The following is a 15,013-nucleotide window of genomic DNA, read 5'->3' as shown; positions in this document are numbered from 1 at the left end:
TATTGCTTGATATTTCTTGGTATAGACCACTGGGGGCTGGCACTGATGGACTAAATCTTAGTTTCTAGTTATTCAGATATGTATTATATAACTTCAGAGCTAGGGGAACAGCTATATAATACACTTGTTTTAACTCTGTTACTCCCAAAGCAGCTGCCCCATGGAGCTAGGATACAGCCCTCCTCATCTTATCAATTCAGCCTTCCAAACAGCCAATTAGAAGCAGATTATTACCATGGCCTCAGTGTCCCTTCTGCTACCGTGTCCTGAAAATGGATTTTTGTCAATATAGTTTTCTTGGTCATAATTTCAAGTTAAGCAGTGTGAAAGAATGACTGGGTGAGAGAAGGGGTCACCATTCTCCACAGAAGTCTCTTGTCAGGGTTCTGCTTTTGCTCAGGCCATGACCTACTTTTCTACTGTGATTACAATTTTTACCTTTTTTAAACAGGCATTGCACACCAAAAACTGCAAAATTCTTTTACAAATAAAACATTTTAGGTTGTGGAGAACCAAAGCTTATTTGGTCTTTCCCCCAGAGAAGAGCACCCCAGGTCGTTGTCTAGTGCCAAATGGCCATCCCTGAAAGCATGTGTTTAGGTAACGATATATGGACTGGAACAGCTTGTGTTTAGGAATATACATGTATGTACATATGCATGTTTGAATGCAACAACAGTTAGTGATAAAGAGACCATGGATTTGAAGGGGAGTAAGTAGGGGCTTGTGGGAGAACTTGAAGAAATGGAGGGGAAGGGACAAATGTAGTTGCTTTATTTTTGAATATTATTAAAGATATCTCACTTCTTAGTTTTAAAAGTAATTTAGACACCAGGAAATAGGACTTGAGAATACATCCTTGAAACTTGGTAGTGGTTCATAGTAGAGTAGGGGCCTCTGCCTAGTCACAGGGGTCACCAGTGACAGACAGCTGGAGAGAGTGGGACAAGCCCAGTGTTACAGGAAGACCGGCTTGGATTAAAACTGATTCCATCACCTGCAGCTTTGGGAACTGAAACATGGTTTTTTAAGCTTAGTTTCCATGTGTGTGGTTTCTCCTGGCACCAAGGAGCATTGGCACTTTATTATACTAAGCCTCCATGGAATGTTACTTGTTCATTTGAGGCAGTGTCAACCAGGAAAAAAGAATTCCCAAAGAGAAGACACAGGTGAAGGACTAGTGAGTCCTGTCTGCTAGTTCCCTCCAGCTGTTCTTGGAAGTCAGACTGAATGGGACTTGACTCCTTATCAAAACTTCGGATGGTGTCCCCATCAGACACCCAGCTGTGTTCATGCTGACAAAGTTTGGAGGAAATGGTTGTGGTCACTCTGGTGAATTTAAGATGCCAAATGTTGCTTGTCATTGAGGAGGATGTAGAGGGCATTTTCTTTCAGGCTGAGATATTTACGATGAATACACTAAACATTTCTTTTTTCTTTAAAAGAGCAGAGGGAGATGGTGGTGGTGTTTCCCAGGAAATACTGAGATTTTTTTGTAGCTTTGAGTGAATGCTTTGGCACAGAAAGTGCGGTCAGCCCATGATGAGAGCCACTTCTCAGTGTTAAACCAACCTCAGAATGGAAACCTTTGGGGGAAGAAACATGCCCAGTAAATATTTACATGCTTTTTCTTCCTGTTACACTTAAGTAGTAAAGTATAATGCATATTTGCCTGGCATTTGCCTTGGATCAGGTTTTATAAATGACCTAGGGATGGTTTAAGGAACTCCTGAGGACATAGGGAGATGATATGCAAATATGTCATTTCAAACAAAGAGCTCCAACACCTGCAGCTTTCCTCCCATGCAGGGCTGGGGAGGGGGAGTCCTGGAAGCCATCCCTGTGGTATCAAGAGCTGAATGCACAGGCCAACCTGGAGAAGAAACCACAGTCTGAGAGCACACCTGACTTGCCCACCCAGATCTCAGCAAAAGCAAATCCGTCCCATCCCAGTTGAACTCATTGTTGGTTTATTTGTAAGATTACAACAAAGCCTGAGATTGGATTCCTCACCTGAATACTTCCTTATTGACTGAATCCATTTAGACTCCTCTCTAATTTAGCAGGGTGTTTTTATTAAAACCAAGCGTACAAACATCAATTATCTAAGCTGCATCTAATTTCCTTCACCATTTATGCTCCTTCATTGGTTGCCAGTGGATTAGAAGACATGATTAGAATTCAGCAGGAAAATATCAACAAAAATGAGAAACCAGCTCTAGAAAAAACAGATGCTTAGACAAGAGCAACAGTGTTCAGAATTAAATAAGTGTGTTTAAGAAAAGGGTCCTTATTCTCACCTAATATAAACATGCTTGCTTGAGTTTTATCAGCCTGATGCCCACCGCAGAGCACTAAATTAGCATGCCAAAATGGAATGGATAGAAATAAGGCACTAGAGGATTTACCATGCTTCATGTATATGCTACATTATTATGTGTGTTGATGTATCCATGTATCTACATGTGCAGGTGTTCTCACCGATGCATATACTTGTGGAGTGTCTTCTCTTACCCTCCACCTCATTTGTCTATCTGTCTGTCTGTCTGTCTGCATATATAGATATATGGTGGTCTCTCGCTGAACTAGCTTACTATTTGAGCTAGGCTGGCTGACATTGAACCCTAGGATCCTCCTGACTGCCCTTCCAGCATCAGATTTACGTGTACATGCTGCCATGCCAAACTCACGTCTCCATGCTTGCACAGCAGGCACTTTGCCCACTGACCCCACCTCCTACCACCAGCCTGCTGTAGCATATTTTAAACAAACTGTAGTAACAGAACCATCCCCCAGCATATGTAGCATATTTTAGATGCAGCGTAGTAACAGAGTCTGCTCTATCATCTTTTACATACAGCATAGCACTTAATCATTTGTAGCAGCCATAGCAAAGTGGCCGAGACTCACAGAACCTTCCTTTCTTCCCTGCTAGCAGTGATCAGAATGGAAAGAGAATAAAGAAAGCAAAGGTTCTGTTTATGGACTTGTGAATGGTATAGTTTTTGTTACGTTTCATTCTAAGGAATAGTAGTAGAGTTGGAATGGACAGACCTGTATTGTGGTCATCTTAGATAGCCTGGGTATCTGTGGTTGCCGGTGATGGTCAGTAAAATAATGAAACACAAACACCTTAAAATCTGAAGAGTGCTGTCAGAAATCTCAAGAGGAGTCAAGGAAGGGGTGATGGCCCTTGCAGTGGCTTTGAGGTGAGCGAGATGAAGCAAACCATGTCTACATCAGGAGTTAGTCAACTTACAGGCCAGACCAGCCCCTGCTAGTCTGTGTAGTTGTTAAAAAAAAAAAAAAACAAAAAACCTGGCTCCCTGAGCCCAGAAGGTTTACTGACTCATCCTTAATAGAAAGTGACTAACTCCTGATGCACATTGCTAGCTGCCCCAAGATTGCCAGCTCTTACAGACGTCCCAGCATGTGGCATGTGTGTAAACAGACACACTGGCATGAGCTGTGACAACTGTGAACAGAACCTTATTTCTCCCTGAGCCTCTGTTTGACCATTTATGGAAGTTATACAGCTTGTCTTGTGAGTTTAATATAAATGTATTGTGGATGCTGGTTACGCGTGTGTTCCCTACCCAGTCTCACGGAGGTCTTTGTAGGTACTTGAAATACACAGGTTTCTCAATGCTCACCTCACAGTGAACCCCAAGAGCCTTCATGGTTTGATGCTGGGGGACAGCCTCTCATTTCTCACACCTTAGCTCCTGGCTCAGGTTCTCTTCACTTCCTGAGAGGCACAGTTCTTCCAGTCCCCCAGCCTTTCCTCCGTGTGCCCTCTCCTGGTCCTCTTCTCCTAGTCTTGATCACCTGCCTCTTCTCTCTGAGGCCCTTGCTTATACGTCTGAGAGCCCTGTCCACTTGAATGTCTTACGCTCTGGTTCTCTTGGTGTCTGTGCTTTGCTCCATAACCTAGCAGAGATTGCAATTTCTGATGCACATAGAGACCACTTTTGTCTGATTTGAATAATTGTCCTGCCAATCTAGATGGTTATGGGAGTACCTACCTCAGAGCAGACCCTCAAAATGTCTGTTTAAATAAATAACCTGTTTTCTGTTGACCAGTGGCAACATTGGCATTTAGTAAAAGTGACTCCTGGTACTACTAAAGAAAAATAAATGTGGATTTTAGCTCAACATACTATTCACATAATCTTTCACCTGGTGTTTACCTCTTTGAGTCTCAGCTTTTTTCATTTGTAAAATGATATGAATATTTTGTACCTCCCATATTGATAGTTGAATTGGTGTAACAATAAAAAAAGGAGATTAAACCTTGCATTTCTCAGGGCCTCATAATTTTGCTAGCACTAACGAATGCTTACTAGTCATGGTGCTATAGCCCTAATGGTTTTCACTACTCTCAGTTTCCTTATCTATTGGAGATAAAAATTATACCTGTTTTGTGTGATACTCATATGTCAGTCATGTAACATAATGAGTCTGTCATCTCATTTTAAGTTCATTCTTTTAATTACGGACTATAATCTGTGGCCAGCATGTGTTTTGCAAGTCTAAACACACAGAATTTTGAGAGCTTATGTTTGGATGACCCAGCCACCTGCACAGCTGGCAGGAGTTGTCTGGAACTCTGCTGTGGGGGCAGCTGTCTGGGACCTGGGGACCTGGGTTCGATCTGGCACCTTCACTGCCATCTTAGATGATCTTTACTTTGTGCAACAGTAAATAGCAACTCTGAGGATTCTCACCCAAAACTTGGAAATGCCTCTGAGACTCTAAGCACTTGAGAATCTGCTGGGAGCACTATGCATATTTATAGAGATCTACAGCATAGGAGGGGCAAGTTTGTTCTTATTGTCGTCATCATCATCATTGCTGTTGTTGGTTTAATTCTTTGTGCAAAAAAACAAACAGTAAAAAGTTAAAAGCTGCTTTTGCTATTATCGTGGAACAGCAGCTTGTGGTTGTAAAATGAATGAATATGTAAAGCACCATTGAAAATGTGACATGCTTTTATAAATGCTAAATAATAATAATAATGATGTCACAAGGCTTTCATTTTTAAACTGTCTTAATTTCATTCTCAGTTTGAGCTAGCAGATTACAGTAGTTAATTATAGAAATTGGCCCAGAGTGAAACCTTAAATCAGATTTCCATTAAAGTGCATGACTGCAGCAAATTACTCTGTGGTGGGAAAGAAGCTGAGAGTTGCAAAGTTTGCTAGAAGCAGCTCTTTTGACCCAGGAGGCACCTTTCTGCCAGGGTTCCATGGGACACTGTGTGCCCTGAACAGAACAGACACATGTCCTAAGCCAAGCAGCCCGTGTATGTTCCTATAGAAAAGCTTCCCATGGAAACTGCTGTCAAATCTTGCTGTCATTCCACTCTGAAAATGAAAGGAATGAGCCAGGGTAGCCAGGCTCCTGGCCCTGGCCCTGATTCCAGCCAAATTCTGCCATGCCTCCAGTTACCTCCCAGGTCAAGCTGTTGCTCCATGAGTTGGGTTGGGTGCTATCTCTGCCTCTGTCCTGATTACAACTTCCTACTTAAGATCCCGGGGCTGAACACTGGCTAAAGTGTTGCTTTCCTTTCAGATAAAGTCTATGAGAAGAACCTGTGTTTAATGCTGAACTCCTGCTGAGCACAGTGAGACACTATTACAAGAGGCGCATGGGACTTGACACCCACTGAGACATTCACAGCTTGTGTCTGACACTCACTCCAGGGCATTCACCCACTAAGTAGAATTGTCACAGGGTCACAGACATCATTTCTTTCTCACCCTCTCCACTGCTGCCTGTTTAGATAAATTCACCTAAGTTCATGTGAACTGTATAGAACAATCACATAGTTTCAGATAGATTAAGCAAGTACACTGACTTCCCTTGAGATACTTACACATGAACTTGTCCTTACATTGTAGAGGTCACAGGTACCAGTCTGTGCTTTACTGGAATGCCCTATTCTACCTCATAAATGCTAGTGAGTGCCTCTGCAGTTCTGTCTTAGACCCCATAGAGGCGCTATTTCTCGTGAATGTTTTTTCTTCTATTGTTCTGCCAAGTTCTCCTCCATCCCACAGTTATTTGGAAATTACTGCTCTACAAAGCAACAGTGCTAACAGCATTTAATAGTTGTCATTAGACAGCAGGCTTCTGCTTACCAGTTAGCCTGCTGTGAATGGAAATGGGAGGTTTCTTTCTTGGGAGTAGCCCCAGTCCCTAATTGGCTTGAAAATATTGCTTATTCATTTTATTACTAAGTTGTCGCCTTTTTATTAAGGTTTAGTCACTGTGCTCCTATTACATACGCTGGGTAGTCTTTCCAATAGTGTCATTGCTGGAAAAATCATGTGTAATTATTCATTAAGCATATACACTAAGAGCAACTTGCTCAGTAGTGCACAGATATCATCTCATTGACATCCTTCAGCAGTCTTATGGAACAGGGACTATTACTCAACATCCTACAGATGAGGAAACCATATTTAAAAAAAGTTAGGTAGCTTCAAGTTGTAGCCTCAGCAGCCAACATGGATGAGCAATACAGGGTTTCTCTGTATTGTTTGGGAGGCTGTCCTGTAACTCTCTCTGTAGACCAGACTGGCCTCGAACTCACAGAGATTTGCCTGCCTCTGCCTCCCGAGTGCTGGGACTAAAGGCGTGCGCCACCAGTGCCCGGCTGCAAAGAGTAGATTTGAGCTGTGCCATTGCAGTGTGCTGGCTTTGTGATCATCAAGCCCCATAGCTTTTTCCACTACAGATGGCCAACGTCAGGGTTCTGGGATTATCACAATAGAAAAATGGAGGGTTCTGGGATTATCACAATAGAAAAATAAGAATTCATGTAATGACAAATTCTAGAGTTAAGTGCTATAGAAAGGTATTCTTTTCTCCTTTGTTGTCTGTAGCTAATGTATCATGTGGAGCCCATAAGATCTAAAATGGCATAGAGCATATAGATACATGCTTTGCAATTAGTGTAGCATAGTTTAATTGCCACTGCATTGTTGGAATTCTGATGCCTCACGCTTGATGAATAACTATTTTCTGTGGGTGTTATCAATTAATCTTGGTAATGAATTATCTTAATTATCTCATTCTTTGTGTTAATTATACAGGATTTTTCTTATACCTATTTATCAAGTTAAGACAAGTACAATATTCTTTTTACCCCATATGCCTCTGAATGTGGAGTCTGTACAAACAAGTGAACATGATGGGTTTAAATTTATATTTCTGAAAAATTCCTGTTAGCAACTTGACTCTTTTTATAATAGTGATCTCTCCCTCCCTCTCTCTCTGTCTCTCCCTCCCTCCCTCTCTCTCTCTCTTAATCAAAAAGATTGTTACCTAAGATAGTGAAACTCTGTCTGGATTTTGATACTGTGCCGCCAGCATATTAAAAGGGTACTAAGAAGTATGGCCAGGTGCAGACAGCATGTACTAAGTTCCAAGCTTTAAACTGTTGGGTTGTGCACAAGAACAAATTTAAGTACACATCATATTAATACACAAATTATTAAATGATACTTTTCATTTGAAAAAATAATAAACCAGTTCGAAATAACACTATTTAAGAAATGTAGAGGGCAGCATATAATAGAGAAACAAACAGAAATTAGATTCATTGTGGGATCTGTCTCAGCTCATGAGACTGGGTGATAATGTGGGTTAATAATATTACACATTGTTAATTATTCTTTACTGAAGTTTAATTCCTGTGGCATTTTTGCCTATTTTCAGTGTGTCTTGCTCTGTGTAAAAAATAACAAATTAAGAAGTCTTCCTTAACTATCTCAACTGTTATTTAACCAGTTGGTTTAAGGTTGTGTGCTCAAATTCTGATGACACCTTCCTGTTTGGGCTTTCAGGTGGAAGCCATCCTTGTCAATATCTTTGGTGGGATCGTGAACTGTGCCATCATTGCCAATGGGATCACCAAAGCCTGCCAGGAGTTAGAACTCAAGGTGCCACTGGTAGTCCGGCTTGAAGGTGAGTCACAAGAGTTTCTAGCACTAATATCCCCTCTACAGGCATGTGCCCAGCGTACTCTAGATCCAAGAACTTCCTAATGTGACAGGAAACTGGGTTTAACGAGGGTGACAGACACAGTCTTTCAGGACCAGCAGGGGAGTGTAGCTGCGGCTCCTCAGACTCTCACTGCGGGCTTAGGTCAGTCCGGATTTGCTGATTCCACAGCTAAAGCCCGTTTTTACAGACACCACTGTATACATACCCAGCATATGTGTTCTCTTTTCTCATACATATAGGCACAGTAAGAAATTAGCAGTAGCTAGAAGTAAAATAGCAAATTGCAACATTATAGTGAAATTAAAATCAAATAAATTTGGCTGGAGGTGGTCCATACCTTAAATCCCAGCACTCAGAAGGCAGAGGCAGGTGGATCTCTGTGATTTCGAGGCCAGTCTAGTCTACAGAGTGAGTTCCAGGACAGTCAGGACTACACATAGAAACCCTGTCTCAAAAAACCAAAAACAAAAAACAAAAAAAAGAAAATTAAGTGACTTCTTTCTCTCAGAAGAGTCAAGACAAATAATATTTTCATGATTGAATGACTACAAAAGACATACTGTGGAAACCAGAAACCAAGGGAGAGGGGTGTGTGTGTGTGTGTGTGTGTGTGTCTATATACAGAATATCTTTGTAACCATAGCTTTTGAACCTATACCTATAATAAGACCTCTGATGGTGTTTTCCAGCTTTCTTACCTGTCTGTCTTAACATGTGCTTCTGTATTGATTCCTGTATGACTTTGTCTTAAGAAAGTCTAGCCTCAGAGACATAGGAGAGAACGCCTTGGTTTGGAGGGGTTAGTGGTTTTTGTTGTTGTTTGGTTTTGGTTTTGGTTTTTTGTTTGTTTGTTTTGGTTTTTTGAGACAGGGTTTCTCTGTATTGTTTTGGAGGCTGTCCTTGAACTCGCTCTGTAGACCAGGCTGGCCTCAAACTCACAGAGATCCGCCTGCCTCTGCCTCCCAAGTGCTGGGATTAAAGGCGTGTGCCAACAACACCCGGCGGGGTTAGTGTTTTGTTGTTTGGGTTTTCTTTTCCTTTTGTTTTGTTTGAAATGGGGTCCAGGCTGCCCTTGAACTTGCTATGTGACCCAATCTAATCTAGAATTCAAAATACCCCAGCTTCAGCCTTCCTAGGACTAGGAACCAGGTGCACACCCAGCTGAGGTGTTTTGGTCATCTATTTGTGTAGCTGTGGTTTCTTCCTTGGTACTGCAGTAAAAGTCTCAGGCAGTTTCCTTTGGGAAGGTGCTCTGGTGTGAGACAGGAAGGGGCCTCATGAAAGTTCCCTTACCTGCTATTTCCAGTCGCTCGGTGTGTCTCACTCTAAGTTGATTTTACCCATGCCTGTGGTATAACTGCATGCTCTGATAATTTTTATTTCAAGTATGCATATATTCCAGAGGCTGACACGTTTCAAAACACAGTGCCTCTAAACCGCTTTTGTTACTGTCAACACCACACCTATCAGAGCAGCCTTTGAAGTATTGGAAAGCTGTCAAGTTCACAGTGGCAGATGCAAGTTTTCAAGAGTTTGAATTTTCAGTTTAAAATACAAATTTTATCTTCAGCTCCAAAATAGTTGTTGTCCCTCAAGTGACAATCTCATGTCACTCATATCTGAGAAAATGCCTCCAAATAACCAAATCAGAATAGCAGGGTATGTCGATTGGTCTTTGAAGTCATTATGGTGTTCCACGGGAGTATGAATCACTCAGGCCCATGCTTGTGTGAGGAAGTGCATCTCCATATTAATCGAGTAGCTTAGCCCAATGCTCAGGTACAGAAGTGCTTTCTGTAAATGTCCTGTTTGACTGAGTAGGACATCAAAAAGTGCTCAAGAGCCAACACTTAATAAAACTAATATTCTTTTTACTATCCATCACTTGAAACATGGTTTGTATGGTCAGTGAGCACTAGTTCAATGTGGCATTTGTCTTCCTTCCATGTTGATGTATCTGCAGCTTCACCCACAGTCACATGACTATCCTGGTAACCTCATCAGCACCAAAGTCTACCGGGTCTTACTGTCATTCATTACCACCACAGTGTGACAGTCAGTTTAGTAGAGAGAGCCTGCACATATTTGAGGGGCATTTTAATATAAAAACTCCAGAAAGCCATCCACATTGCCATTGCATTCTGGTTGTAAAATTCAGCAGCCCCAATGAGTCAGTTTCTTCAGTATCGCCTTAGGGAAAGCCCAGTTTCCCAGGCTCTGTTTGTGGGTAGTTTAACACTACTGTGCACCCCATCCCCTGATGGAGAGTTCCGGGAGCTGCAGCTAACTTGTCTGTCTTCTTTATCTCTCTTTTCTCTCTTTCTGCAACATAGCTTTTTTTCTCACCTGAAACTGCCTGCCTTGCTACCCAAGACCAGGACAGCATGGGCTTGATAGAAACAGTGATCACAGGGAGAAAATAGGGTGGCAGAAACTCCAGGCAGCGAAGCTCAGTGTGGACACTAGACTATTCCACGGAATTAACTCACTGTAGAAGAACAGAGACAGCATAATTGATTTCTGTAAAACTAATAAAAGCCAATGATTGGTGACACTACAATGCAGAAAACTGGCCAAGGAGTTAATGAGGTCATCAGCATTGGTTATAATTCTGATTGAAATGTTGATGTCAAACTGTTCTTAGATTCAAAGTGGCCTTTGCCCTCATGTTGTAAAAACCAATTCATGAGCTTGTATTCATGGTGGGGTGGGGAGGAGATCTCTGTAAGCAAATCATATTATCTGACACTTGGAAATAATTAGAAGTATTCCTGCAGTGGATTTGCTTTCCCCCAGCTGTCCTTGCTAGGTCAATAAGTATCATTATGTACATAATTATTATTTGTATATTTCCAGAAAAGAAATTACTCCCATTTAATTTTTCTTTAAAAATTGAAAATGGTGGAAGCAGCGGTTCTTCCAGCAGCATCAGGTAAACAGGCCGGCTTCCCGGCCTGTGCTCCAGTGCCTGCAGATTGCCTGGGACCTGCACAGAGCTCCCAATCCCGGCGGGAGCCAAGCACCCCAGACTCCGGATCTTCGCTCCCACCAACGAGACCAGGAAAGGAGATGAGGCTGGGAGTCCAGGGAAGCAGCTGTTCTTCCAGCAGCATCAGGTAAACAGGCCGGCTTCCCAGCCTGTGCTCCAGTGCCTGCAGACCGCCTGGGACCTGCACAGAGCTCCCAATCCCGGAGGGAGCCAAGCACCCAGACCCCAGGTCTTCTCTCCCACCAACGAGACCAGGAAACCAGAGGACCCAGGGAGATCAGGGGAGTAGCTGTTCTGGATCAAGTACAACAGGACCCAGCATAGGGTCCAGGGGACCAGGTAAGAGGATAAGCGCCCCAGATTCCTGTTCTTCTTCTCCACCCACGGGACCAGCATTCGGACAAGGAATAGAAGAACCACCAGATTATTGGACTTGCTAGCACCCACCAAAAGGGAACTCTGGTCCCCAGACCAGGTAGGAGCTCTTTCTGCACCCACTAGAAGAAGAGATGGGAAAGAGACAATACAAAAACACAGTCAGCAACAGAAAAACAAATATGACACCGCCAGATTCTAGAGACTCCACACCAGCAAGACCCCAACATTCCAATGCGGACGAAGCAGAAGAGAACGACCTTAAAAGCACTTTCATGAAAATGATAGAGGCCCTAAAAGAGGATATTGGAAAATCCCTCAAAGAAATGGAAGAAAAAACAAACCAAAAAATGCAAGAATTGGAAGAAGAATCATACCAAAAAAGGCAGGAAATGGAAGAAGAAACAAAGCAAAAAATGCAAGAAATGGTAGAAAAAACAAAGCAAAAAATGAAAAAAATGGAAGAAGAAACAAACCAAAAGAGGCAGGAAATGGAAGAAGAAACAAAGCAAAAAATGCGAGAAATGGAACAAGGGGATACAAATTGGGAAGGAAGAGGTCAAACTTTCACTGTTTGCAGACGATATGATAGTTTACATCAATGACCCAAAGAACTCTACCAGGGAACTCTTACAGCTGATTAACACCTTCAGCAAAGTGGCAGGCTACAAGATCAACTCAAGAAAATCAGTAGCCCTACTATATACAGATGATAAAAGGGCTGAAAGAGAAATCAGAGAAACATCACCCTTTACAATTGCCACAAACAACATAAAATACCTTGGGGTAACGCTAACCAAACAAGTGAAAGACCTGTATTGTAAGAACTTTGAATCTTTAAAGAAAGAAATTAAAGAAGCCCTCAGAAAATGGAAAGACCTCCCATGCTCTTGGATAGGTAGGATCAATGTAGTAAAAATGGCAATCCTGCCAAAAGCAATCTACAGATTCAATGCAATCCCCATTAAAATCCCAACACAGTTCTTCACAGACCTTGAAAGAACAATAATCAATTTTGTATGGAAAAACAAAAGACCCAGGATAGCCAAAACAACCCTGTTCAACAAGGCAACGTCCGGAGGCATCACCATCCCTGACCTCAAGCTCTATTATAGAGCTATAGTCCTGAAAACAGCTTGGTATTGGCACAAAAATAGACAGGTAGACCAATGGAATCGAATTGAAAACCCGGGTATTAACCCACACACGTACGAACATCTGATCTTTGACAAAGAAGCTAAAAATATACAATGGAATAAAGAAAGCATCTTCAACAAATGGTGCTGGCATAATTGGAGACTGGCATGTAGAAGAATGCAGATCGACCCATGTCTATCGCCATGCACAAAACTTAAGTCCAAATGGATCAAAGACCTCAACATAAATCCAGCCACACTGAACCTCTTAGAAGAGAAAGTGGGTGGTACCCTTGAACGAATTGGTACAGGAGACAGCTTCCTGAACATAACACCAGTAGCACAGGCAGTAAGATCAACAATTAATAAATGGGACCTACTGAAACTGAGAAGCTTCTGTAAGGCAAAGGACACAGTCAGCAAGACAAAAAGGCAGCCCACAGAATGGGAAAAAATATTCACTAATTCCACATCTGACAGAGGGCTGATCTCCAAAATTTACAAAGAACTCAAGAAGCAAGTCTCCAAAACACCAAAGGACCCTATTAAAAAGTGGGCTGCAGAACTAAATAGAGAGTTTTCAATAGAGGAGTCTAAAATGGCTGAGAGGCACTTGAGAAAGTGCTCAACATCCTTAGCCATCCGGGAAATGCAAATCAAAACAACTCTCAGATACCATCTCACCCCTGTCAGAATGGCTAAAATCAAAAACACCAATGACAATTTATGCTGGAGAGGATGTGGTGAAAGGGGGACACTCCTCCATTGCTGGTGGGAGTGCCAACTGGTTCAGCCACTTTGGAAATCAGTGTGGAGATTCCTCAGAAAAATGGGAATAAACCTACCACAAGACCCAGCAACTCCACTCTTAGGCATATATCCAAAAGATGCCCATTCATACAACAAAGAGGTCTGTTCCACTATGTTCATAGCAGCTTTATTTGTAATTGCCAGAACGTGGAAGCAACCTAGATGTCCCTCACCTGAAGAGTGGATAGAGAAAATGTGGTACATCTACACAATGGAGTACTATTCAGCAGAAAAAAATAATGGAATCATGAGATTCGCAGGCAAATGGATGACACTAGAAGAAACCATCCTGAGTGAGGTAACCCAGTCACAAAAAGAGAAACATGGCATGTACTCTCTCATATATGGATTTTAGACATAGATCTGGGGAGTGCCAGCCTACAATCCTATGGCCAGAGAGTCTGGGAAACAGAAACTTTATTTAGTGGCTGATCGAAGAAGAGGCAGACTCCCTTGGTTAAGTACTGAGCTGAACTCAAGAAAGCCAGTAACAGAGAGGGAGGACTGATGATCAAAGGGATTAAGACTGGGCTGGTTTAACCCCCAGAAACAGCTGACCAGACAAAGGTTAACTCTTGAATCCCAGGCATTAGCCTGGGAAGCCAGCATGGGACTGATCAAGACCCCCTGAATCTGGGTGTCAGTGAGGAGGCCTAGGTAATCTATTGAGCCTTGGGCAGCAGATCAGTACCCATCCCAAGTATACACACGGACTTTGGACTCCCATAGAACAATGTGAGGTGCACTCTCACCCTGAACTCTTGGGGAAGGGTCTAGGCCCTGCCCTATATGAAATGACACACTATGCACACCCCCATGGAGGCCTCACCCTCCCTGGAGAAATGAGGGGATAACGGGGGGGGGGGGCACGGGAGGAAGGGAGGGAATGGGAGAGGGACCTGGAACTGACTTGTGAAGCAACCTTGTTTCTTATCTAAATTTAAACTGGAAAATAAAATTAAAAAAAAAATTGAAAATGGTTTGGGCAATAGCTCAGTAGGTATGCACCAAAACCTGAGTTTGATCCTCTAGACCCATATTAAAAAAAAAAAGCCAAGTAATGTAGTGCAGACTCACAATCCCAGCACTGAGGAGGTGAAAACAGGAGAACACCTGAGCAGCCAACCCAAGCCGACCCAGCCCATTTCGTGAGTTCCAGACAATGAATCTCTGTCTCAAATGATAATGCCAGTAGGACCTGTGGAAGAACAGCCAATGTTTTCAGGCCTCAACCTGCACACCACACACACACACACACATGTGCCCCCACACACCTGCATCTGCACATACGTAAGCATACATGTGCATATGCACACAAATTGAAAATAGTCGTCTTATTTTCACACTATGCTTTGTATTCCAGAAGTATACAGTGATCCATGGTACCTGGGAGGTACATACTTAGAAATATGCACAGCAACACACCCAAGATTATCTCCCTCAACAGTGTTTAATGTTTGTGTTAGAAGTCTGTTTGAGATAAGAGAGAATAGCTTTGAAATTTCTAAGCTTGTTAGATGATCAGATTTGCATCTTTTAAGTAAGAATTCTTCTAAAGTCTGTGCCTACGTTTTTTTAAATTAGTTAATTAGTTACTAAAAAATGCCATCACAGGTCGTGGAGCTTCAAACATCAAAGAGGATAGGTAGAAATGTAAAAGGTCAGTATGAGAAATGAAACAGAAAAATGA

General features: G+C 42.3%; 1 protein-coding gene across 1 annotated transcript in view; it reads left to right on the top strand.

The window, feature by feature from the left end:
* Suclg2 (succinate-CoA ligase GDP-forming subunit beta) overlaps positions 1–15,013 on the top strand; it is a 256,446-nt gene that overhangs the window by 222,511 nt on the left and 18,922 nt on the right. The window contains exon 10 of the mRNA XM_040739204.1: positions 7,854–7,974. Within this exon, the coding sequence (XP_040595138.1) occupies positions 7,854–7,974 (121 nt within the window). The remainder of the gene's footprint in view (positions 1–7,853; positions 7,975–15,013) is intronic.

The sequence above is a fragment of the Mesocricetus auratus genome, unplaced genomic scaffold (genome assembly GCF_017639785.1).
Source record: "Mesocricetus auratus isolate SY011 unplaced genomic scaffold, BCM_Maur_2.0 Super-Scaffold_100676, whole genome shotgun sequence".
Taxonomy (NCBI): Eukaryota; Metazoa; Chordata; class Mammalia; order Rodentia; family Cricetidae; genus Mesocricetus; species Mesocricetus auratus.
The sequence above is the reverse complement of the archived record's forward strand: the minus strand, read 5'-3'. Positions and strand labels throughout refer to the sequence as shown.